Raw genomic sequence first — 25,792 nt, 5'->3', positions numbered from 1 at the left:
TTCTCTCTTCTTGTTACCTGCCTGCAATTTCCCATCCCCAGGCATAGAAGATAATGTGTTATGCCCTGACTGTGCTAAGAGAAATAAGAAGATGATAAAAAGATTAATGACAATAGAGAAGTAGCAGCAACCTGTTTGAATACAATGTAAGAGACCAGAATATGCTGCCTCAAAATAAGTATTATTTTGATTTGAAGGCAACTGAAAAGAGTCACATACAAGAGAAATTCTCTGCCTTCCCACTATAGGCTAAAAAACAGGACATAAATTTATAAAAGTCTCTTGTCCATTCTCTACCAGGAAGGACAAATGGTGGTGAGCCTGTAGATGACTTGCATCCCAATCATTGCTGTGCGGTGTCCTGACCATATTTGGTGTCTCCTGATGCCTTCAGTACTGACTTATTAAACATTTAGCTGTACAGAAAAAAAAAAAGCTGAATATTTCAAACATCAGGCAATGTACTTTATATAAGTTATCTCCTACTTAGTGAGTATTATCCCCAGGTTTCAGGGTGAGGAAATCAAGACCTTGTGAGGATAAGCAACTTGCCAAGGATCACAGAGCTGGTAATTAGTGCACCTCATCCTCAAAAATTAGGCCTCTCTGGCTCTCTTTAAACCACAATGCTGCCTTGCGCAAATCAATGTCACAATGACTTGAAGAGGGACTTCCAGAGTGGGGCTGTTGCTTAGCAGCCAGTCTTAGTTACACCCTTCATTTTCTTGGTTAAAGTCCCCATGTGAGAGTGGCAACTCATGGAAATAATACATGAGAGATCCAGGCTTACTGGAAGTTCCCCTGAGGACCTGTTCTTGCCCAGAACGACTGAGAAATCCAGAAGGTCCGTGCTATCTTCTCTACCTGGGAGCTTGAGAGGCAACAAAACCATATCATGGATCAGACAGCCATACATCTGGAACTTTGGTAATGGTAATCATGTTCTTGGATTCTAGTAGACGTATGAAAACTCATCCTTTTAGCATTGGAGTCTAACCGGAAAGAAGGAGAATATTCACAAGGTCTCTGATTACACAAGTTCTCTGATTCTGGATGGAGGCAGAAAGAGTGTTCCACTCACCAAATTATGTGCTTCAGCAAGGGCCAGCTCCCATCTTAATAAACCTGCACTGTTTTTTCATTTGCACAAAGATACCCTTGGAGCTAGCTGCAGCCCTGGGCATGGAGGTGGTAAAGTGGAAGTGCCTTAATATTTGCTAAACACCAAATATAGGTTAGTCCCTCACTGTATACGATTTGTCCTTGTGTTAGCTCTGAAATTCTTATGGCATCCTTAGGAGGAAAGAAATGATGCATGCCATTTTATAGATAAACAAAGGCTTAGGAAGTTTAAGTAACTTCCACAAGGTCACATAGCTAGTCAACGACAGAATAATACTTACTGAAAGCCAGTGCTGAGAAATTTCAAAGCCTTTATTCATTCCTCTACCACCAGATGGTAGATGTAGGTTTTAAGAAAGTTTGGAAGATAGTATATACAAAGTATATTTTCCTCCTCTCTTTCTCTCTTCTCCAAAATAGAGATCTCTATTCTCTTGGATAGGGATTCTCAAGCTTTGAGTGGTAGATTATTTTATAACACCCTATTTATTATCCTAAAATTAGAATTAATTCATGGATAACATAACCTACTACATATAATTTCACAAACAACTTGGTATAATGCCCTAACTACAAAGTAAAGGAGAAAAAAAAATTCCAACAAAATCATATGGATTTCAGTATATAAATGTTTAGATGTAACTACTTTAGAGACAATGAAGTAGTCAGATTCTTGCACCATATGTTTTATAATGAATTAGTCTAGAATAAAGAGATCAAAAGTCCTTTCATACAAGCAGTTTAGGAAAATAATAGAGTTATAAGTGGACACCAGAACAAAAACCAGTATTAGGAGAATTAATAACACTCCAGATTTACCAATTTCTGATAGCAGAAAAAGGTAAATAGCTTTAGTTGAAATAGGAATAATAACTAGACAAATTACAAGCCATTGAAATGAAAAAAGGAAGAGAGTGTAAATATGCTATTTTTTTACTGATGCATTATATTTTACCTATTTATGGGGTACATGTGATATTGTTACTTGCATAGAATGTGTAATGACCAAGTCAGGGTATTTGAGGTGTCCAGTACTTTGAGTATTTGTCACTTTTATATATCAGGAACAATTCAAGTCCTCTCTTCCAGTTACTTTGAAATATACAATTTCCTATCAGTAACCATAGTCACTCTGCTGTTGAATGACAGAACTTACACCTTGTATCTAAGTGTATGTTTGTACCTGTTAACCTATCTCTCTTCATCCCCCACCACCCACTCACCCTTTCCAGCCTCTAGTATCTACCATTCTACTCTCTATTCTCTACCTTTATGAGATCAATTTTTTAGCTCCTACATATAAGTGACACTGTCTTTCTGTGTCTGGGTTATTTCACTTAACATAATGACCTCGGGTTCCATCCATGTTGCTACAAGTGACATGATTTCACTCTTTTTTTATAACCAAATAGTATTTCATTGGGTATATATATTACATTTTCTCTATCCATTCATCTGTTTATTTAATATCTTTACAATTGTGAATATTGCTGCAATAAACACACAAATGCAGGTATCCCCTTGATATACTGCTAGATCATATGGTAGTTCTATTTCCAGATTTTTGCAATTTCCCTACTGTTTTCCATAGTAGTTATACTAATTCCCATTTCTGCCAACAATATATGAGTTCCCTTTTCTCCACATCTTCACCACCATCTGTTATTTTTAGTCTTTTTAATAATAGCCATTCTAACTGGGGTAAGATGGTATCTCACTGTGGTTTTAATTTGCATTTTTCTGATGATTAGTAATGTTGAGCTTTTTTTCATATACACATTAGTCATTTCTTTGTCTTCTTCTGAAAATTGCCTATTCATGTCTCTTGTCCAATTTTTAGTGAGATTATTTGTTTTTTATTTTTGAGTTGTTTTACTTCCTTGTATATTGTGGATATTAGTCCCTGTTTATGAGTACTTTGCAAATATTTTCTCCTATTCAACAGGTTATCTCTTCACTCTATTGATTGCCTCATTTGCCGCACAGAAGCTTTTTAGTTTAATATAGTCGATTTGTCTATTTTTTAATTATCTGTGCTTTTGATGTCTTAGCCATAAAGTCTTTGTCTAGACCAATGTCCTGAAGTGTTTTCCCTATGTTTTCTTCTAGTAGTTTTATAGTTTCAAGTCTTACATTTAAATCCTTAATAAATCTTATGTTGATTTTTTTATATGATGAGAGATAGAGGTTCAGTTTCATTCTTTTGCATTTGAATATCCACCTCTCTTTGTTGTGTCTGTGCCAGGTTTTGGTATCAAGATGATGCTGGCCTCATAGAACGGGTTAGGGAGGAGTCCCTCCTCCTCAATTTTTTGGAATCGTTTCTGTAGGAAAATGGTCCCAGCTCTTCTTTGTCCTTCTGGTAGAATTCTGCTGTGAATCTATCAGGTCCCAGGCTTTTTTTTATTTGTAGGCTATGTATTACTGATTCAGTTTCAGAGCTTGTCATTGGCCTATTCAGGGAATTAATTTCTTCCTGGCTCAGTCTTGGGAGGGTGTATGTGTCCAGGAATTTATCCATCTCTTCTAAGTTGTCTAGTTTTTATGCGTAGAGGTGTTCTTAGTAGTTTCCAATGGTTGTTTTTATTTCTGTGGGGTCAGTTGTAACATTCCCTTATCATTTCTAATTGTATTCATTTGGATTCTCCCTCTTTTCTTCTCTGTTAGTCTAGCTAGTGGCCTATTTTATTAATTTTTCCAAAAGCCAACTCCTGGATTCACTGATTTTTTGAAGTTTTTTTTTGTCTTAATTTCCTTCACTTAAGCTCTGATTTTTGTTATTTCTCATCTTCTGCAAGCTTTGGGGTTGATTTTTTCTTGCTTCTCTAACTCTTTCAGTTGTGAAGTTAGGTTAATTTGAGATCTTTCTAATGTTCTGATGTGGGCATTTAATGCTATGAATTTTCCTCTTAACACTACTTTAGCTGTGTCCCAGAGATTCTGGTATGTTGTTATCTTTGTTCTCATTATTTTCAAAGAAGTTCTTTTTTTTTTTTTTTTTTGAGATGGAGTCTCGCTCTTTCGCCCAGGCTGGAGTGCAGTGGCGCGATCTCGGCTCACTGCAGGCTCCGCCCCCCGGGGTTCATGCCATTCTCCTGCCTTAGCCTCCTGCGTAGCTGGGACTACAGGTGCCCGCCACCTTGCCCAGCTAATTTTTTGTATTTTTAGTAGAGACAGGGTTTCACCGTGTTAGCCAGGATGGTCTCGATCTCCTGACCTCGTGATCCGCCTGCCTCGGCCTCCAAAAGTGCTGGGATTACAGGCGTGAGCCACTGCGCCCGGCTCAAAGAACTTCTTGACTTCTGCCTTAATTTCATGATTTACCCAAAAGTCACTCAGAGGCATATAGTTTAATTTCCATGTAATTACATAGTTTTGAGTGATTTTCATAGTCTTGACTTCTATTTTTATTGTGCTGTGATTTAAGAGTGTGTTTGGTATGATTTTGGTTCTTTTATATTTGTTGAGGATTATTTTATGTCCAATTATGTGGTCGATTTTAGAGTATGTGCCAGGTGGCAATGAAAAGAATGTATATTCTGTTGTTTTTAGATAGAGAGTTCTGTAAAGGTCTATCAGATCCATTGGGTCCAATGTTGAGTTTAGGTCCTGAATATCTTTGTTAATTTTCTTCCTCAATGATCTGTCTAATACCGTCAGTGGAGTGTTGAAGTCTCTCAATATTATTGTGTAGGAGTCTATGTCTTTTTGCAGGTTGCTAAGAACTTGCTTTATGAATCCGTGTGCTTCTGTATTGGGTGCATATATATTTAGGAAAGTTAGGCCTTCTTGTTGAATTGAACCATTTACCATTATGTAATGCCCTTCTTTGTCTTTTTTTATCTTTGTTAGTTTGAAATCTGTTTTGTTGGAAATTAAAAGGCAACTCCTCCTTTTTTCTGTTTTCCATTTACTTGATGGCTTTTCCTGCATCACTTTATTTTCAGCCTGTGAGCATCATTACTTGTGAGATAAGTCTCTTGAAGACAGCACACCATTAGGTCTTGCTTTTTTATCCAGCTTGCCACGCTGTGCCTTTTCAGTGGGGCATTCAGCCCAGTTACATTCAAGGTTCATATCAGTATGTGTGGATTTGATCCTATCATTGTGCTGTTAGCTGGTTATTATGTTGGCTTGTTTGTTTAGTTGCTTTACAATTACACCGGTCTGTGTGCTTAAGTGTGTTTTTGTGTTAGCTAGTAGTGGTCTTTCTTTTCTATATTTAGTGCTCCTCTCAGGATCTCTTGTAAGGCAGGCCTGGTAATGAATTCCCTCAACATTTACTTATTTAAAAAGGATCTTATTTCTCCTTCACTTAGGAGGCTTAATTTGGCTGGATATGAAATTCTTGGTTGAATATTGTTTTTCTTTAAAAATGTTGAATATAGGCCTCCAATTTCTTCTGGCTTGCAGGGTTTCAGCAGAGAGGTCCCATGTTAGCCTCATGGGGTTCCCTTTGTAGGTGACCTGACCTTTCTCTCTAGCTGCTTTTAACATTCTTTCTTTCATTTGGACCTTGGAAAATCTGATGATTGCATGTCTTAGGGATGATCTTCTTATGTAGAATCTTGCAGGAGTTCTCTGTATTTCCTGAATTTGACTGTTGGCCTCTCTAGCATGGTTGGGGAAGTTTTCATGGATGATATACTGATATATGTTTTCCAAGTTGTTTGCTTTCTTCCCCTCCCTTTCAGGGATGCCAATGATTCATAAATTTGGCCTTTTCACATAAACCCATATATATATACATACGTATATATATATATATATATTTTTTGAGATGGAGTTTTGCTCTTGTTGCCCAGGCTGGAGTGCAGTGGGGCACAATCTCAGTTCACTGCAGCCTCCAACTCCCAGGTTCAAGTGATTCTCCTGCCTCAGCCTCCTGAGTAGCTGGGACTACAGGCACGCAATACCATGCCTGGCTAATTTTGTATTTTTAGTAGAGACAGGGTTTCACCATGTAGGCCAGGCTGGTCTTGAACTCCTGGCCTCAGATGATCTGCCTGCCTCAGCCTCCCAAAGTGCTGAGATTACAGGCATGAGCCACCACACCCAGTCATAATCCCATATTTCCAGAAGTTTTGTTCATTCCTTTTCATTTTTTTCTTTATTTTTGTCTGACTGTCTTATTTCAGAGAACCAGTATTCAAGTTCTGAGATTCTTTCCTCAGCTTGGTTTATTCTGGTGTCAATACTTGTGATTGCATTGTGAAATTCTTGTATTGTATTTTTCAGCTCTGTCAGATCCATTAGGTTCTTTTTTATACCAGCTATTTTGTCCTTCAGCTCCTGTATTGCTTTATTGTGATTTTTATTTTTCCTGGATTGAGTTTTGCTATCCTCCTGAATCTCGATAATCTTTGTTCCTATCCATATTCTGAATTCTATTTCTGTTATTCCAGCCAGTTCAGCCTAGTTAAAAACTCTTGTTGGAGAGCTGGTATGGTCATTTGGAGGAGAAACCACACTCTGGCCTTTTGAGTTACTAGAGTTCTTACATTGGTTCTTTCTCATCTCTGTCTGTGGATGTTTGTTTAACTGCAGTGTAGACTGAGTACAATCACTAGACTTCTTTTCTGGATGTTTTCACCAGGCTGAGGCTTCGTGCAGGGCCTTTATTTGAAGCTGACTTCTTGTCTCTGGTTTCAGAGGGAGGTTTGTTAGTGAGGTATTTTTGGTGTTGAAGCTTTGGGGTGTGATCCAGCAAGTGGCACTTAGGCTTATTGGTCAGTCGGTAGACTCTTGCTCGGTTATGCAGCTCCCTATGTTTCTGCACAGTTGCAGCATTTTCTTTTTCAATGCTCTGAAATTGCAGAGTTCCTCTCCCGCTTCAGTGCTGGCTGTAGATTGTGACTTGGCACTCCTGATCTGCCCACTGCAGCTCTGGGGTGATCTCAGTGCCTATGTTTCTTCCCCACCATGGAGGCAGCAGAGGAAGAGATCTTAGCAGTGGTTGTGGCCAAGGGTTACTTGCTTGTCTCCTGGGGGCTCCACCCCAAAGAGATGCAGTTCAGCAATCACTCAGTGCAATCAGCCCAGGATGGAGGGTCTGTGCTGTGGGCCCAAGCCAGGGGTTCCTCATCTGGTGATGAGCAGTTGTGGGGACCCATGAGAGATGAACTGGCCTCTTCTCCTCTCCTTCATTTCTGAAAAATATCTTTACTGGAAATAATATTCTTGACTGGCAGTTTTTTCTATTCACTTTGAAAACTCAAAGCACTTTGAAAATATCAAACCCATTCTCTCCTGCCCTATAAGGTTTCTGCTGAGAAATCTGCTACTAATCTAATAGTTGAATAGACATTCCTTTGTGTGTGACTTGATACTTTTCTCTTGCTGCTTTCAAAATTCTTTCTTTGTCTTTTACTTTTGACAATTTGAATACAATGTGCCTCAGGACCTGTTTGGGTGGAATCAATTTAGCATTCTTTGAGCTTCCTGAACCTGGATGTCTGTCTCTCTCCCTAGACTTGGGAAGTTTTTTGATATTATTTCATTTAAATATGTTTCTCTCACATTTTCTCTTCACTTCTGCAATGCCCATAGTATGGACTTAATGATGTCCATAAATCCTGTAATCTTTCTTCATTCTAATTCTTTCTTCTTCTTTTTTTAATCTGCCTGTGTTATTTCAAAGGACATGTCTTTTAAGTTCAGAAATTGTTTCTTCTACTTAGTCTAGTCTGTTTTTGAATCTCTTAATTGTATATTTATTTATTTCATTCATTGAATTATTCAGCTCTAGGAGTTGTTTGGTTCTTTTTTATGATATCTATCCCTTTGTTAAATTTCTTATCCAAATCATGAACTGTTTTCCTTATTTCATTGAATTGTTTACCTGCATTCTTTGTATCTCGCTAGGATTCCTTAATATTATTATTTTAAATTCTTTTTGGGGGGCGGCATTCCATATATTTCCTTGTGATTGGGGTCTGTTACTGGAGAATTCTTTTTTGGTGTATGGTGGCGACATGTTTTCTTGCTTTGTCATGTTGATGTGTCCCTACATTGATTTCTACACATCTGATAGGAAAGTCATCTCTTCAAATGTTATGCAGTAGGTTTCATAAAGAAAGACTTATTTATATGAATGGGTCTTGGGATGTCAGTTCAGGGAGGGTGCATTGGTCTTGTTCTAGGTGTAGTAGTAGTGTGTTCTCCATGTAGTGACCAGCTATAAACCACAATGATGGCATTTGAGAGTTTCTCAGCGGCTTAGGCTAAGAGAATTGGCGGCAATGATGATTTAGTTTTGTCAGAGTGGGTTCACTAAGCTGTTTTTCAGATCAGGGGCATGTGTATGCATAGGGTGGGTTGGCCAACTTGGAGTCTGGCTCACCAGGATTTGAGCCACACGGCTGTTATTCTGGCTAGTAGAATGGGCATGTGGTTACTTGGAGGTGTGCCTGCCTGGGCAGCCTGTGGGGCTGTTATGCAGTTGTTTGGATTCTTGGTTGGCCTGAGGATGTGTCTTCTGGAGAAAACCCACAGCAGTTTCTCAGGTCTGGGACCCAGCTCTATGACTGCTTCGTTGCCCTAAGGCCATGTTTGTCATATGTAGCCCATCAGGCTGTTTCTCAGGCCTGGATTGTGGTCATATGGCTTCTTGGCTGGTCTAGTTATGAGTCTGCAGTGAGAGGCCTATAAAGCTATTTCTGTGGCTTGGGACACAGACCCACAGCTACTTGGCTGGACTGGGGGCATTTCTGCAGACAGTAGACCACAGGAATGTTTCAGAGGCCTGAGACATAGGCACAGGACTGCTCAACTGGCCTAGGAGTATCTTTGCTTGAGGTGATCTGTGGGGCTGGTTCTCAGGTCTGGCATGTAGGTTCAAGGTTTACTTGGCTGGTCTGGAGGTATGCACAGGGCTTTTCTGAGACACAGACACAGGGCTGCTCAGCTGGTCTGGAGGGGTGGCCTGTGGGACTGCTTCTTGGGCCTGGGACAATGGTGCATAGCTGCTTGGCTGATTAAGGGATGTGTCTGCAGGAGGTAATCCACAGGACAGTTTCTGAGGCCCAGAACATGAGCAAACAGCTGCTCAGCTGGCCTGGGGGCTTGCCCTCCAGGGGCGACCTGTGAATTTCTCAGTCCTGGGGCATAGATACATATTTGCTCCACCAGCCCAGAGGCGTTTGTACCAGGTGCCACCTGTGGAGCTGTTTCTCAAGCTCTAATTGTGGGCACAGGGGCAATGGACAGGTCAAGGGCCTGTCTGCAATGAGTAGGGCATCTCAGGGCTGTTTTTCAGGCCCTGGATGCAGGCCCATAGCCACTCCACTGGCCTGGGAGCATGTCAGCTGCTCAGAGGCTTGAGAGTCTCTCCTGTTGAGGGAGTGTGAACAGCAGTTTGGCTGGCCTGAAGGCAAGTTCACCCTGGATGGACCTTTCAGGCTATTCCCCTGGCTGGAGGTGAAAGCAGTGGGAATTGGTTTCCCTGCTGTGCAGGACCAGCATCACAGCCTATCCTAGATCAGGCTCCACACTGCTGGGGTTGCAACATTCAACCACCAGTGGAAGCTTGTGGAATAAAGATGGAGCTGCAGTGCTGGAGAGGTGCAGTGGCTATTGGCCCCCAGAGAAGGAAGCACTCCAGAAGTACCTCAGGTCTCAAGATGGCTCCATGCTGCAGCAGCTTGGCTCATAGAGGGGTGAGGTGTATACCCTTGTGCTCCTAATCTGGGGCAATGCAGCTGTGTGATTTCCCAGCATATCTCCAAACTGGGCTCAGGGCTCATGAGGACTGTGGTATTCTCCTGTTGTAAGGACTGTAGGTGTTTGTGGTGACTGGTGGGAATCTTCTGCTTACCTTTTCCCCACAATGGGAAGTCCCTCCTGACTCCCAGCAGATTTGATTCAGGTGGAGAAGGAGAGGCTGCAGAGGAAGGGTGCCTCCATTCTGCCCTCCTGGACTTCCCATGACCACAGATGCATCTTTACTCCCCCACTGTACTATAGCACTCTCTGTCTGATACTCTGGTCAAATCTTAGCTGATTATTCATTGCCTTGGTAACTTCTTCTTTTGGGGAGTGTGAGAAACAAATGTCAGGCATCTGCAATCAGCCCTCTTGCTGATGTTCAGAACCTCACAAGCTGAAGTAGGCAATTCCGAGCTGGAAGGCCTGGTCTGTCATTCTCATTGCATATGCAGTCCATCGTTGATCAAAATGTCTTTAGGTGGTACGTGACTGTATTGGTATAGATCTGATGCTTTTTACTTTCATTAATAGTTTAGGTAGTATTAATATTTGTAGGTAATCACAGTGTTTTTTGAAAACAGTGTTTACATTATCAGTGACATAAAGCATATTTCACAAAGTACCTTGAAAATATGGTAATCCTTTCTTGCATCGGTAAACTGGTTTGCTTCAGACTAATTCTCCAGCTGAGAACAGGTAGAAAAGGCTGGACTAAATAACTAAAATATATATGTTTGACGATATCAAAGATATACCAAGAAAGAAAGAACATGCAAAGCCAAAATCTCAGAGAGAAAAGTAGCGACAGTTTAGGAAGGGCAGGGCTCCAATCATTTACTAGAGCTGAGGCAAATCTGGGCTTAGGGCACCACCTAGAGCTCAAAAGGAGGTAGCGACCTAGCAGTAAAGAATCTAACAGTAAATATATCCAATAAAAAACAAAACAAGCCAGACAGAGAAGGCATACTTCAATGCCAAGACATAGATGTACATTCACAAGAAACAGAAGCAGACAGGGAACCATCACCTCCCCAAATGGACAAAGCAAGGAACCAGTAACTGACCCTACTGAGACAGGATATGTGAGTTCTCTGACCAGAAATTCAAAATAGCAGTTTTAAGGGAACTCAGTGATCTCTAAGATAACACAGAAAAGCAATCCAGAAACTTATCAGAGAAATTTTAAAGAGATTTAAATGACAATTTTTAAAAATTTTAAAAATAGAACTGAGAAAATAATTTTCTGAACTGAAAGATTCATTAGAGGCTCTCGACAGCAGAATGGATCAATGAAAGGAAAGAATCAGTGAGCTCAAAGATGGATTATTTGAAAATAAACAGATGCCACGCAAGGTGGCTCATGCCTGTTAATCCCAGCACTTTGGGAGGCTGAGGCTGGCGGATCACGAGGTCAGGAGATCGAGACCACGGTGAAACCCCGTCTCTACTAAAAAATACAAAAAATTAGCCGGGCGTGGTGGCGGGCGCCTGTAGTCCCAGCTACTTGGAGAGGCTGAGGCAGGAGAATGGCGTGAACCCGGGAGGCGAAGCTTGCAGTGAGCCGAGATTGCGCCACTGCACTCCAGCCTGGGCGACAGAGTGAGACTCCGTCTCAAAAAAAAAAAAAAAAAAAAAAGAATACCGTATCCAGGTGGCCATGTCTAAGTTCTGTACATGAGTGGAAATGATGTGTCCAACTTTCAGGCCTTGCCTTCTTGGTCCCTTTCTCTTTCCACAAACTGAGACCTAGCAAGAGCATCAGCCTTGGAGCCAAAAGTGGAACCCTTTGTTGAGATATCCCTTGTTGAGATAAATTCTTAGTGTGAGAAGGCCAGCTAGGGGTTTGTGCCCAGGAGACCTGTGGGATGAACTTCCTACAGCTTTGCGCTGCTGAACGGCCACTGTGATTTGGCATCTCCTTTAGCTGAGTTACAGAGTTTTCAGGGCTGGTTAGGTAATCCTGCCTCCTCCCTTTGCCTCTGCCTGTTTTCAGGTATATTTCTCCCCCCAGGCACTGTGATGCTTCCTGTGGGTTAAGGACGGGGCATATCTTCTGCAAGGAAACCCAAGATAGTGGGAAAACTGGTTGTCCATCTCAATATCACTTCTTCCAATGCAGAAACTGAGCTGGAGGAAAATTTTCCACATGCTTGTTCTGGGCAGAATGGCAGGAGGGGTGCCACAGATGTGGAAGTCCAATTCTCTTACCATCTGCTTGGAATTTTTTCACTTCTCATGGCCTTGGCAACTGTTTTCATATTTGAATTCTGGGATATTGTTCGTGATAATCCCAGTGATGTATATTTGGTTTTGGTTTTCTAGAGGAGGCAAAGAATAAAGCCAGTTTGCTTCTATGCTGCTATTTTGGAACTGGAAGTCCATTCATTCTTTTTTTTTTTCAGCTTTTCTAATCTGCTGTTAAACCCATATGTTGAATTATTATTTTCAACAATAATACTTTTTATTTCTACAATTTTATTCGATTCATTTATTGTTTCTAAATTCTTCATCTTGTCATTTAATTTCTTAAATATGGTAATCAGCTTTATCCTCTGTGTTGAATTGATTATTATTTAATTCAATAATTCTAAAATGAGACAAATCTATTTAAAACATTATACCAAAAATTGAATCTACTTATCCTCATTAAATTAGACCATTGCAACAGAGCAAGTAATCCCCTGGAATAATAATAATTCTTATATGTCCTCAGAGACAGTCAAGTGAAAAAAGCCATTAACTGTCTCATAAAGCTATAACAGTCTCCATAAACATCTGGCATCCTCTTGATACTATAAAATGTGCATGATGGAAACTACTGAATTCTTAAGGTCTTCATCAAAACTGGCTACACTATAAAACTTTGTCTAAGTATTCCCTGGTACTAGCAGACACCTGCATGAGTTCCTTCGTGCATGGTCATCATTCAAAAACTGGCATTTTGGCATTTCTTAGAGCTACCTGAAATTCTGCATTAGCCTCTTATCATTACACTGATGGTTATACAGGAGATACACATGACACATAGACAGTCTGTCTTTGACTATACGATGTTCGGTCTGGCTTTACAGAAAAGTTGATAAATTTTGCATCAATCAGGATGTAGATGGGCCCAGTTAAGTTATGTTGATCACGTTGGTAATATGAACAGAGATTGATAGGAAATTTCTCTTTCCTTAGGTATACTGGGATCTTTACTGACTTTGTTTTTAGAGTCTCATCTTTTTCTTTTAGCCTCTTACCTAAGAAGTCAAGCATTTGCTTTATGTTATTTCCTTGCTTTCTTTGGCTCCCCTACGTTCACCTTGCAGTCCTGTTGCTTTCTCCAAAATCTCAAACCAAGTATGGTTATTTTAAAGTCCATGTTTGATGACTCCGATATCTGGATTTTTCTGTGGGTCTGTTTCTACTCTCTTTTATTATAAGCTCTTGTTTTATATCAAATGCCAAACATTCTGCACGAAAAAGATTGTAAAAATTAGTTGAGTCTCTGGATGATATCTTCAGAAAATACTTACTTTTGTTTATTACATGCAATAAGGATAGAAGTAGATCACTTTAATGCAACTGGGAACTGAACTGGTGCAAAGCTGAACTTCAGGGTTTTTTGACAGCTGGTCTATTTATTGTTTACCCTTATTCCTAGGGTTTATCTCTTTGAAGTTCCGACTTAAACTTCAAACTGTGTTTTCCAGTCTCCCCTTCTCCATGGCCAACCTAAATCTTGTTTCTAAGTTCTCAGAGGCTGTCTAACCAAAGTTCTGCTCAAATCTTCTGCTTCTCAGCCAGCTTTTTATTTAGCAAGCGTTCCAATGGAACAGCAGCACCAAGGTTGAACTCACCACTTTGGGCTTCTCTTCTCTCTGAGATTTTGGCTCTGAATGTTCTTTCTTTCTGGATATATCTTTGATATCTTCAAACATATATATTTTACTTGTTCAATTCACCTGTTCTCAGCTGGAGAATTAGTCTGAAGCAAACCAGTCTACCAAAGTAAGAATGGATTACCACATTTTCAAGACACTTTGCGAAATATGTTTCATGTCACAAATAATGTAAACATTATTTTCAAAAAGCACATTAATACCTACAAACGTTACTATTACCTAAATTATTAATGAAAGTAAAAATCATCAAATCCATACCAATACAGTCATACACCGCATGAAGACATTTTGATCAATGATGAAGTGTATATACAATGGTGGCTCCCTAAAATTACAATGGAGCAGCCCTATATAGGTGTACCATTTTTAATTTTAAACCATAGTTTTACTGTTCCTTTTCTATGTTTAGGTAAGTTTAGATACACAAATACTTAATATCATGTTACAATTGTCTACAATATTCAATACGGTAATGTGCTGTACTGGTTTGTAGCCTAGGAGTAACAGGCCATACTATAAGCCTAGTTGTGTAGTAGGCTACAACATCTAGGTCTGTGTTAAGTATAGTCTATGACGTTCGCACAACAAAGTCGCCTAATGACACACTTCTTAGAAAACATCCTCATCACTAAGTAATGGGTGATTGCATTTCTTTACATTTTATTTATTATCAGTATTATTGCAACTGTATTTTAAGTAGACAAAATGCTTGGCGTAAATTATACAATAATTTTCAGACCCTGTCTTTATTCCATTTAAGCTTAGCTCATCATAACAACCTTCTATATTACTGGGCTTTCTGCATTATTTCCTATAAATGTCTTCACAATGTTAATATATATGACTACTACTAATTATTTTTGTAGAGTCCAACAGGACATATTTGAATGTCATGTGGGACATAGGACAATTCACTGTATGCCTGGGCAATGCAGTGTAGGATGTCTAGCCTCCCTAGCCTGTTGACCAGGAACAACACCCCAACAATTTTTAACAAGCAAAAATTCTTCCACAAATTTCCAAAACACCCTCTGGGAGTCACTGTCACCCTTTTAGGAAAGTCTACCTTAGATCTATAAAAATCATCCCTGAAGGCCGTGCTAACGCGGAGTATGTGTAGATTCCAGGGTCAACACCTGTAAAGGGTCAAAGTATGGACCAGTCATCCTTGGTGTTCTGTTACCTCTAACACCTGGACAACTCCTAAAGCCATCCTAAAAATCTAGTGAAAACAAGCTAGTATCAATATCCATGGCAAAGGCAAAAAAGACAAAACACACTCTGATCTTTTTTTCTTCAGTTATTATTTTCAGTGATAATAACCTGTTGTATGTCACCCACCAAGTACCACGTTCTGAACTGTTTTAATCCTGTCATCTTGATCCTCTCAACAACCCTATATAGAGGAATTTTTATTCCCAATTTAGAGATGAGAAAACTGGGGCTTAGAAATTTGACTGCCCCAACTTGTGAAAAAAAAACTATTAGTCTTCTCTGATTCCGTGGCATTCTACCCGGTCCACGCAAGGCCTCCAGTTCTTTTAAAACCTCGCGCCCCCTCCCCCGGCCCCCCGGGATAGAATGGGCAACCTGATTGGAGGGGCTTGAGGAAAAGGAAAAATGGTCTAAGAGCCTAATATGGAACTAGCTGTCAGCTCAACTCTGCCCCCTACTCCTCTGCTGGGGTGTTACCCAGGGAGTCCACCCCGGTACGCTACAGCGGCTGCCTTTCTACTTTCACTTTACTTGCTGGTGGCCTGGACTTCGGGACGTTCAGAACCCCACTGTCCTTCCCTCTACAACAGCGCATTCTTCTTGGCCCAGCTTCCAAAGCTATTTGCCGCCCCGTCAACCCTGCAGCCCCTGCAGCCGCGAATCCAGGAAACCCTCTACCGGCAGCCCAGCTACTGAGTTTACAATCCCCTGGGCTTTGGGCTCCAAGGTGCGGGTTCCTGCCCCAGTAATGGCTCGGTGGACGCCGCAACTTGCCGCGCAGGCGCGCTCGGGCCCTCTCCCCATCCCCGCACTCCGCAGCTGGGAATCACGGGACTAGCCTTCGTTTCCTTGGCAACGCAGTACACAAGTGCTAGCCCTAGCAGCTCGCGATGTGCTACAGCAAAGCAGGTGAGGAGGGCTGCCAGAAGCCTAGAATAGAGGGCCGATAGGGGGAAGGGTGGGGAATTTGGGAAAGACGAAGTGGGAGGAAGTGCAGTTCGCCCCTCTCCATGGAGTTTGGCGAGGTTTTGTAAGCGCACGGTTGGGCCCTGTGCTCTGCTCAGTCTCCCCGACCTTCCCCTCCCGGAACGCGCTCACGTAGACCCAGGTGCCGTCCCTCACGTGGAGCCTCTCCTCTTTATTTTAGACGCTGCGGATAACTACCCTTTTGGAACATGTCAACAGAGGAAACTTTTTCCTCACTTCCATCCCCCAAATTTGATTGGGAACAAGTTTGTCCCTCTTAGGGGATCACCCCACAGAGGGCCTGGGTGTTACTTATCAGATGTGAGTATTTACCTCCCCTTAGATGCGCCTCCGTTCCCCGGCTATTGACGGATAGCCAAGTTTCCAAGTTTCGTAAAAGAAAAAATTATATGGGACTTGAGATCTTCAGAGTCCCAGCATAAGAAAGGGCTCTGTTCTTCTGCAAGCAGCTGTTTCAGCCAATGCCAGAGATTAAAGGATTATTGCTCCCCGCCTTGCACCTCCATTAAACGCAAGCCCTAGCTTCATATAATCCCTACTCCGTCCTCACTTCCAAAGGCCTCTGAGCCAATACCAGTTACCCTCCCATTCCTCCAAACCTCAGGCTGACAGTTGCATTAGAGTAAGTTCAGCTCTGTGGGGCTCCGAAGACTGATTCATTCGAATATATGGCAATGTCCTATAGTCTACGTATCCAGCCACACCCCTCTACAAAGTTACCTGTATTACTTGTGTAATTCTATGGTCTTGACCTCAAAGGAGTCAAGACAAGAAAGAATAATCCCTTGCAGAGAAGGTTCAGATGGGAACATGCTAAGCTCACTCCATTTCGATGGCCCTGATGTTCTCTGACTATGCGTTGTTTTTTCTTTTTTGTTTGTTTGTTTGTTTGTTTTTTAATGTACCACCCAAAGGGATATGGCTTGGCATACTACTTATCTAAGATCCCAACCAGTATAAAAGGATATACTTTGGGAGCCAGAACAGCTGTGAGGTTTAAGCCAATACAGAAGGTAATGTGCTGGGATTTTAGTGTTATCCACATTCTTGCACGCATTTGCACAGGAGTGCAAAGGGCAGAGAGCAAGAGGGGGGTGATCTAAAAGAATATGCCCTGAAATTAAAGAAAAGTAGGCATTTAAGCAAAAGCTGTTAAGAAGCCTATCTGAGGCCGGGCGCGGTGGCTCAAGCCTGTAATCCCAGCACTTTGGGAGGCCGAGGCGGGCGTATCACGAGGTCAAGAGATCGAGACCATCCTGGCTAACACGGTGAAACCCCGTGTCTGCTAAAAATACAAAAAATTAGCCGGGCGTGTTGGCGGGTACCTGTAGTCCCAGCTACTCGGGAGGCTGAGGCAGGAGAATGGCGTGAACCCGGGAGGCGGAGCTTGCAGTGAGCCGAGATCGCGCCACTGCACTCCAGCCTGGGGGACAGAGAAAGACTCCGTCTCAAAAAAAATAAAAATAAAAATAATAAAAAGCCTATCTGAAAAGCTTGGGCATTAACATTGCAAATATGGGTGTGAGTGTACTGGGGAGAGTGGAAAACAATTTAGTGAAGAAATGGTCCCAACACAGGGCTTTAAGTGTTGAGATGCCTGAGGTTAAACATTTGAAGCTTGTGTTTATATACATTATATTATCTTGTCAGTTAAAAAACAAATTCCAATTTTTCCACCCTTTTGTATGATTGGGTTTCAAGTGTAAAGTTCAGTAGGGGATCCTAATCTCTTATTGGACATTTTCCTGACTCTTGAGCTTAAGGAGCAGAGATACTATCTCTCAAATCTCTGAGTGAGATCTTAAGGGTAGTGGCTGTGATAAGTTGCCTTGGTTCTCTACCCATCCTATATTTATTTCTACAACTTATACATTATGTATCACTAGGTAGCTGAACCACACCCATATGTCGGTTTTCTACCTACCGAAGACTTACTTCTGTAGCTTGAGGTGGCTGAACCATAGCTGATTTATGAACAGAAAGAGGATGATTCTGTTTTTTCTACCTGGAAGGCTTTATGTGTATATATATACATATCACTCTGTAACATAGTGATCTTTTTCTTGGAAACAGGAAACGACACCTCATGCAGGCATGTACCAGAAAGTAAGTCCTCAGCAGGAAAAACACAAACAAAATTTTGCTCCATTTAATGTCTTGGTGCCTCGATTTAAGAACTACCCAAAGGACACTTACTATCCCAGGTATGTCTCCTCTCTTTTGGTGCACTTCAACAAAAAAGCAATAGGAGGAAAAGAAGTACGTAATAAGAAAAGAAGCACATAAAGAAGGAATGACATCCAAACCATCCCAGTTAAATAAGGAACCATTCAGAGATTTAATTAATTGTCTCATAGATTTCTGGCATTGTAGAATGTAGAATCATAGTTACTCATTCAATGAATTTTTACTAATATGCCAGGCAGTTTTATAGGTTTGATAGATTTTGCAGTAAATCCATCACACAAGGCTCCTGATTTCTTGGGGCTTACATTCTAGAGTCCAGACAGAGCACAAGCAAATATACAAGAAAATATCAATAGTAATAGAGTGACCATATAAGTTGTTAGTCAAACCATGACACTTCTGAGAGTAAAAGGGGGCCTATTAATAATTCTACCAAGACAACAGCCATAAGGTAGGGACTGTCATGGACAAACCAGGAAGTAGGTTGTCCAGGCTACAAAGAAGGTACAACAGGATGACAATATGATAGGGAGTGATGGCCTGGAGTCTACTTTAGAAAGGGTTGAAGAAATGGCAGTTAACCTGAGATGTAAATGACAAGACTGAGCCAGCCCTGTGAAGATCTGGGGACCGAGCATTCCTAGCAGAAGGAACAGCAAGTGCAAAGGCTATAAATTGGGAAGGAATTTGATGTGAACAAAAAGGCATGCTAGCATGGCTAGAGTGTAGTGAGCAAGTAGGAAATGAGACAGAAATGGAGGGCATGCTGGAGCACATAGGCCTTGCAGGCCAACAGGCTTACTCTCAATGCTTTAGGAAGCTATTCAGAATGTATAGACTTGTAGGGCAAAAGATCAAGGACTTTCTCTTATTGATGAGAAATCCAAGGATCACAGAGTGAATGTAACTTTCTCAAGTTGCATTAAGGAAGTAGAAGCATTGAGTCTTGACCCCCATGTCCAGTCCGTTATTTCCTGACAGTAAAGAGTCTACACCAAAAGACAAAGTGTGATGAACAAAGACAATTTTTAAATGACCCCATTGTCGAGAAAATTTAACTGGCTATGCTTTGCTTTGCTTTGCCTACATTGCAGATAGATTATCACGGCACTTTTATCACCAACTTTAAATAGTGGGCAGTACTAATTCATCACTGCTTTAGATCTCTTTCATCACCCACCGCTTCTAGGACCTTCTCGTCTCTCAGCTATAGATACTGAGGTACAGAAATATCTTTTAATCTGGAGTCGATCTGTGCTCTAACTGGATGTCAAGATTGTCAAGTTAGATGTTTAACGCTAACATCTAACTTGAAATACATTAACAGGTAAAGGAATCCCATGCTTAATTAAAAAGCTAATCAATCTGTTGCCTTTTTCCAAGAGGTTAGGCCTAGTTCAGGGACGGCTCTGGTACTGATGGAGTTTGTGTATGGTCACTAACTCATTAGACATGATGCTTGTATTTTTATTTCTAGCCCTGGTGCATACAACCCAGAGAAGAAGCCACCGCCAAAAATTGCCTGGCCAATGAAATTTGGATCTCCAGACTGGGCTCAGGTTCCATGTCTACAGAAAAGAACCCTAAAAGCTGAGGTAATAAGATTGGACTTCTGTAGAAGACTCTTATTCGATCTAGTACTTTCATAGGTATCAGGGACTCTTAATTAGGGGTCTGTGAATGAACTTCAGGAAGTCCTTGATCCCAAAAGATTATATGCACAATTTTGTGTGTATATGAATGTGAGGAACTTTTTGGAGAATTACACTATTTCATTAGATTCTTAAAGGTATATATGACTAAACAAAAGTGACATTTTCTTATTTGATCCCTAAATAACTTTGGATTAAGTGATTTGTGCAGGTTTCACAACTGGAACCCGGATCTTGTGACTCCTAATACGTTGCTCTTTCCAACATATCCCTTGAGTACTAGATCACTGAGGAGCCATAGAGAATTCAGCTAAGAGCATGGATTCTGGGGACAAAACTGCCTGGATTCAAATACTAGCTGCAGTATTTACTTGTTGTGTAATCTTGAGCAAATCTTTTGACTTTTCAAAGCCTCAGTTTTTTAATCTGTAAAATGGGTATTACAATAGAATGAATCCGATAAGGTTATAAAGAAAATGTGGAAAATCATTTAACACAGTACCTGATAACATAGTAATTTTTCAATCTGTTAGCTATCATAATTCCAGAGGTGCTTTTTTCTTTCCTAGTGGAAATTTTCATTAATTCTACAATTATTTATTAAATGCCGAATGTATTAACATTATTGCATTAGGGCCTATGGGTAACAACTCAAGAATTAAACATATAGTCCTTGACTTCAAGAAGCCCACCAACTGCTTGGGGATTTACTAAGTAGTAAATAATTCCTAGCATGGTATACACTATAGTAAGATGATAAAGGGTAGATGTACATACAAATTTTGGGAGAATCACTAAGGCTAGATTACTATGGAGTTGGGATTCACCTCCATAATGTACAGTTTTTTTTTTTTTGCATAACTGGGAAGACCAGAGGCAGAGGGTTCTCATTAGAATATTGATCTAGACAACATTCTTTCATTGCAGCTGTCCACAGACAAAGACTTTAGAAAGCATCGGAACCGTGTGGCCTACCTAAGCCTGTATTATAATTAAGCAGCTGTGACTACCTTCACGTGCTCCTCTTATACACAGACTCTCCAGGACTGAGGACAGAGTTGCTCTTCTTCTTCTGCATTACTGTGGCCCTCTGGTCTGGCAGCCTGGAGCCCAGGGAGGGACAGGGGCTTATAGCTGCTGTATGAGAACATAAAGACTAGTGCACAGTGCTATCTCCATCTACTGACTTGTGGTGTACACATGCGTGTCTGGGTCTGTGGGTTCCTGTTGGGTGCTGAGTTGGGTGATTTCATTTTAGTGAAATATTTGTGGGCCCCTGCTCTCTAGTTCTAATTCCCAGGAGCCAATTTTATATATTCTACCACTAAGCCCTGGTCATAGGAGGCTGTTAGCCTATACAAATCAAGGGTTTGGATGGGATTTGGGCTTGCTAGATACAGAAAACACTTAAGGCAGATTAAAACATGTATTGTGTTCCTCAGTGTGGAGTGGGAAGGTCTTGATTTGGTTGGCTTTCCCAGATTGACATAAAACTCAAAAACCAAAAAATTGCCCCTTTCCGATGACATCATCCATTTAGTCTGTGAGTCAACATATATACTGAGGTCCTACTATGTGTTGAGCAGAGCAGTAAGCACTGGGGATATGGCAGGAATCAAAATAAACCTATCTACTAAGTCCTTGGGCCTGGCCTGAAGTCAGAGGAGGACGCCCCAGGGCAGCTAGTGGATTGGGTCTGCCCTCCAATCTGAATGACCCCCTAGAACCTTACATGTCATTCTGGGGTTAAAAAGGTCATAACATTTAGAGCACCAGACTGACTTGTAAGCAGCTACATTTAAAGTACTTACTGAGACACTCAGGCCTGAGAGGTAGACCCCTTTCCTTCCAGAACTAGCTGAAATAATCAAGTATAGTTTGTTCAGGATTGGCACTAAATATGATCTAATCTTTTAATAAGAGGGTCTTTTTGTACCCACTTAGGCTTTTGCTACAACATCATGCTTCTGCCACACTTGATGTTAAGGAAACTAAGCCTTAATGTGAGGGACCCAACTTTGTCCCAGGTTCTCCCAGCTCTTGGGTTAACTGGCATTTGTCAGGTCTTTAGAGAGTAGATATGGGGAAAGGGCATACGCCTCACAGAAGAAGGGAAATGTGAACGTTCAAGTTCTATTCTTTGGCCATGATGAACTTTGCTTGTGGTCATAATTATCAATCATCCAGCTCTACTGACCACCACAGAGTAGGTGCAGTGGGGCTAAATAATGGATAGACATCTGTTTATGCCCTCTGTGATCTTTCAGCCTAATAAATATTAGCATCTTACTTTACATTTGCATTCTGTTCACATAGTTCTATTTCACCTGTCTTTTATGAAATCTTCGTGATGTACCTTGGGCAGTGAGAGGAAGTATAGAAAAGTGGTTGAGAGCATGCACTCAGACACCAGACAGCTCTGATTTGCATCCTGGCTCTGCCACTTACTTATGTGACCTCAGACAAGCCATGGTTGTGCGTCCCTTAAATATGGAGACGTGCTCCGAGAAATGTGTTGTTAGGCAATTCCGTTATTGTGCAAACATCATAGAGTGTACTTACACAAACCTAGATGGTATGGCCTACTACACACCTAGGGTATATGGTATTGCTTCTGGACTACAAACTATACAACCTGTTACTTTACTGAACACTGTGGGCGATTATAACACAATGGTAAGTATTTGTGTATCTAAACATAGAAAAGGTACGGTAAATGCACAATATGATCATCTTATGGGACCACCATCATATATGCAGTTCATTGTTGACCAAATTGTCTTACGCGGCACATGACTGAACTTAACAACTTCTGTGCTTGTTTCATCGTTGGCAAAATGGGGATAACAAGTAGTGACTACATCGTAAGCTATTATACACATTAAATAAAGTACAATATGTAAATTGCCTAGTCTGATGTCTAGTGCCTGGTAAGTGTCATATTATTTCTGCTATTATTAACTATGAGGGGTGGTGCCAGAGGCAGCTAGTTATCCACTGCCCTGGTTCGACTTTGCCTGAAAACAGAGCCTGACTTGTGAGAAGGTAGTTTAATTGCAAGGTGATCCTAGGACGCAGGAGTAAAAGAGTGTGGAGAGTGAGATGGGAAGGAAATGAGAAATTCTAAGGCAGGGGAAGGTGTTCAGCTAGCCTGAGATGGAGATTAGGACAAACACTGGCAGACATTACATAGAGGCAGCTTAGCTCATGTGTGCCTCAGCTAAACCCTCAACATTTTCTGGAGAAACCATAAATAGTACATATAATGTTAGGTTTTTTAAAAGTCCCCCATAAAGTATATAAGACCCTTTTTGTAAAGTTAAAACAACTACAATAAAGATATATACTCTGGAAATTCACCTACCACAATTGAACTTATATCTCAAGAAATTAAGGTAATGATAAACTCAGGATGTAAGATGTGGTTAATTAGATGGAGTAGACCTAGAAACTAAATGGTGAAGGATCTATTTGGTTAGATATAGTTACATGTGGGACAACTGAGACACAGACAACCAGAACAGAGAGTCCAGAAATAGATTCATTATGGATATTTTATCTATAACCAAGGTGGCACTGAAAAGCAGTGGAAAAAAAAATGATAGTATTTTCAATGAATGGTGCTGGGTAATTAAATAACCACATGGAAAATGACTACTTCACATCACATGCAAAAAAATCAATTCTAGTGAAAGATAAAACAGTAATGCTATTAGAAAATAACATTTAAAAATTGTCATAACCTTAGCAAGAAAGATTTCTTAAACAGGACACAAAAATAACTCATTAACTATAAAGGAAATAACTTATAACTTGGAACAAATTAAAATTATGAATTTCTGTTTCTCTAAAGGCATCATTGAAAGGGTTAAAGAGTTGGCGAAGATATTTGTAATCTACTGAGCATTATCAGTATATTATCTCTCAGTTCCAGATTCATTCATTCTCTATTGCTTGCTCTGCAAATATGGTACTGGACCTTTTAAATAGCTTTCCTTTGCCAGCTGGCATGATTTTAGGCTTCGTCAGTACAGGATGCTAGAGAAACACTGTAGGAGAAAAGGGGTTTTCCCTTCCTGGTTCTGGCATGCTGTCTCAGCAGACTCTAGCAGCCTGCAGCTGCTGCAGCACCCAGCTCTGCACCTGAACAGGAAGAAGTGTGAAACGGGAGAAAACGATCACTCCCAGGCAATGTGATAAGTTAAGGCTGTAGAAACCTTGCCTGTGGCCAAAAGCAGAGACAAATGAGAGTCTGAGACTAGACGAGATCCACATCACACAGGGACCAGATACTGGTCCAAGTTGATCCACCTGCACAAGGGGAGGACACTGAACTGAGCAGGAAACACAGGACTTGCCCTGGGGTGATGTACACTGTAGGGCCACTGAGGAAGCATGGTCAGATGACGATGATCCTTTGAACAAGAATTAGAAAATGTCTTTCAGTCAGCAGATCGGACAAATGGGAAAACATGAATGGAAATATTCATAAAAGGACGATGATTGGAAAAAATGATTTTGAAATAGTATATATTAACGTTCCAATATATAAAGTAGAAATAGCACCCACAAAAAAGAAAAGGAGGTTATGAAACTAGTGAGGGCAATTATGAAGCAAGAACAGTTTATAAAATAAAACCATGGAAATTAAAATATAATAAACAAAAAAAACTCAAAAGAGGATTAAATATGCCCAATAAGTGCAAGAAAACATGCTCAACATCATTAATGATCAGGGAAATGCAAATTGAAACCACAAAATGGTACCATGTCACACCTACTAAGGTGACTATAATAAAAAATAGAAAATGAGTGTTGGCAAGGATGTAGAGAAATTGGAACTGTCATACACTGTGATGGGAATGTAAAATAGTACATCTGCTGTGGAAGCCAGTGTGATGGTTCCTCAAAAAGCTAAGGTTTGCTGCTATGGAATGAAGAAAAAGTAAGTCAGGGTAAGGAACATCAAGAGTGTGGGGGCAGGGAGCATGCAGTTTGCAGTATTCAGCGGGGTGATCAGCTTAAGCCTTGTTGAAAAAGGAATTACTAAATAAAAGACAGAATGGAGGTAATGAGCTATGGAACGTCTGAGAAAAGAGTGTTCTAGGCCTGGAGAACAGTTCATTCAAAGGTCCTGAGGCAGAACCGCGTCTGGGTGTTCAAGAAACAACAAGGAGATGGCCAGAACTGCAGCACGGTGTGAGGAGAGAGGCCTGATCCTGGAGAGCCTCCTAGGCCGTTGTAAACACTTTGTCTTTCACCCTGAGTGAAATCAGGGGCCATTGTGAAGGAACATTATAAGACTAAAGTTTGGCTGCTGGGTTGGGAATAGAGCACAGGGGACAAGGTTTAAAGCAGAGAAGCCAAGAAGGCTATCTTAGTAACCCAGGTGAGAGGTGTCACAGGCCAGTGTAGCAATGGACATGGTAAGATTTTTTCTATACTAACCCTATCTTGAAGAAAACGTCTTCTTTGTTCCAGGATGCAATCCATGACCCTATAGTGCATTTAGATGTCATATCTCCTTAGTCTCCTCCAACTTGGAACAATTCCTGTCTTTAATGGCCTGCACACATTTGAAGAGGACCGGCCAGTTATCTTTTTAGAATGTTTCTCAATTTGGGTATGTCTGATGTTTTTCTATGTTTGAATTCAAGTTATGTATTTTTGAAAAGAATATCACAGAACTGATATTGTGTCTTTCTCAGTACATCGGGTGTTACATAATGTTGACATGTCTCACTGTTGATGAGAAAGTAATGTCAACTTTGATCATTTGGTTTAAATTGTGTCTGCCTTGCTTCATTCATTATAAAGTTACTATTTTCCCTTTATAATTAAAATTTTGCAGCAGAATATTTTGAGACTGTGCAAATATCCTGTTTCTTATCATATTTTTATACAATAATTTTAACATCCCATGATATTTCTTGTCTCTAGCAATTATTACCATGTAGTGTTTGCCAAATCATGATTTTCTGTTTCTACCACTTTTACATTTATTAAGTGGCATTCTATTGTAAGGAAGAGCTGCCG

General features: G+C 40.7%; 1 protein-coding gene across 3 annotated transcripts; it reads left to right on the top strand.

Moving 5' to 3' along the window:
* Positions 1-729: 729 nt before the first annotated feature.
* CIMAP3 (ciliary microtubule associated protein 3) lies at positions 730-20,934 on the top strand. 3 transcript variants are annotated; one of them, XM_058439840.1, is made up of 6 exons: positions 730-927; positions 16,078-16,217; positions 16,832-16,930; positions 17,991-18,121; positions 19,582-19,699; positions 20,684-20,934. In XM_058439840.1, the coding sequence occupies exons 1-6, from the start codon at positions 759-761 to the stop codon at positions 20,750-20,752; spliced, it is 726 nt and encodes a 241-aa protein (XP_058295823.1). In that variant the 5' UTR covers positions 730-758; the 3' UTR covers positions 20,753-20,934. The 3 variants fall into 3 exon arrangements, with proteins under 3 accessions (XP_058295823.1, XP_058295822.1, XP_032010918.1); XM_058439839.1 differs by having other exon boundaries at positions 730-933; XM_032155027.2 differs by lacking the exon at positions 730-927 and adding an exon at positions 15,577-15,839.
* Positions 20,935-25,792: the final 4,858 nt, after the last annotated feature.

This window comes from Hylobates moloch, unplaced genomic scaffold (assembly GCF_009828535.3).
Source record: "Hylobates moloch isolate HMO894 unplaced genomic scaffold, HMol_V3 SCAFFOLD_5, whole genome shotgun sequence".
NCBI classification, from domain to species: domain Eukaryota; kingdom Metazoa; phylum Chordata; class Mammalia; order Primates; family Hylobatidae; genus Hylobates; species Hylobates moloch.
The sequence above is the reverse complement of the archived record's forward strand: the minus strand, read 5'-3'. Positions and strand labels throughout refer to the sequence as shown.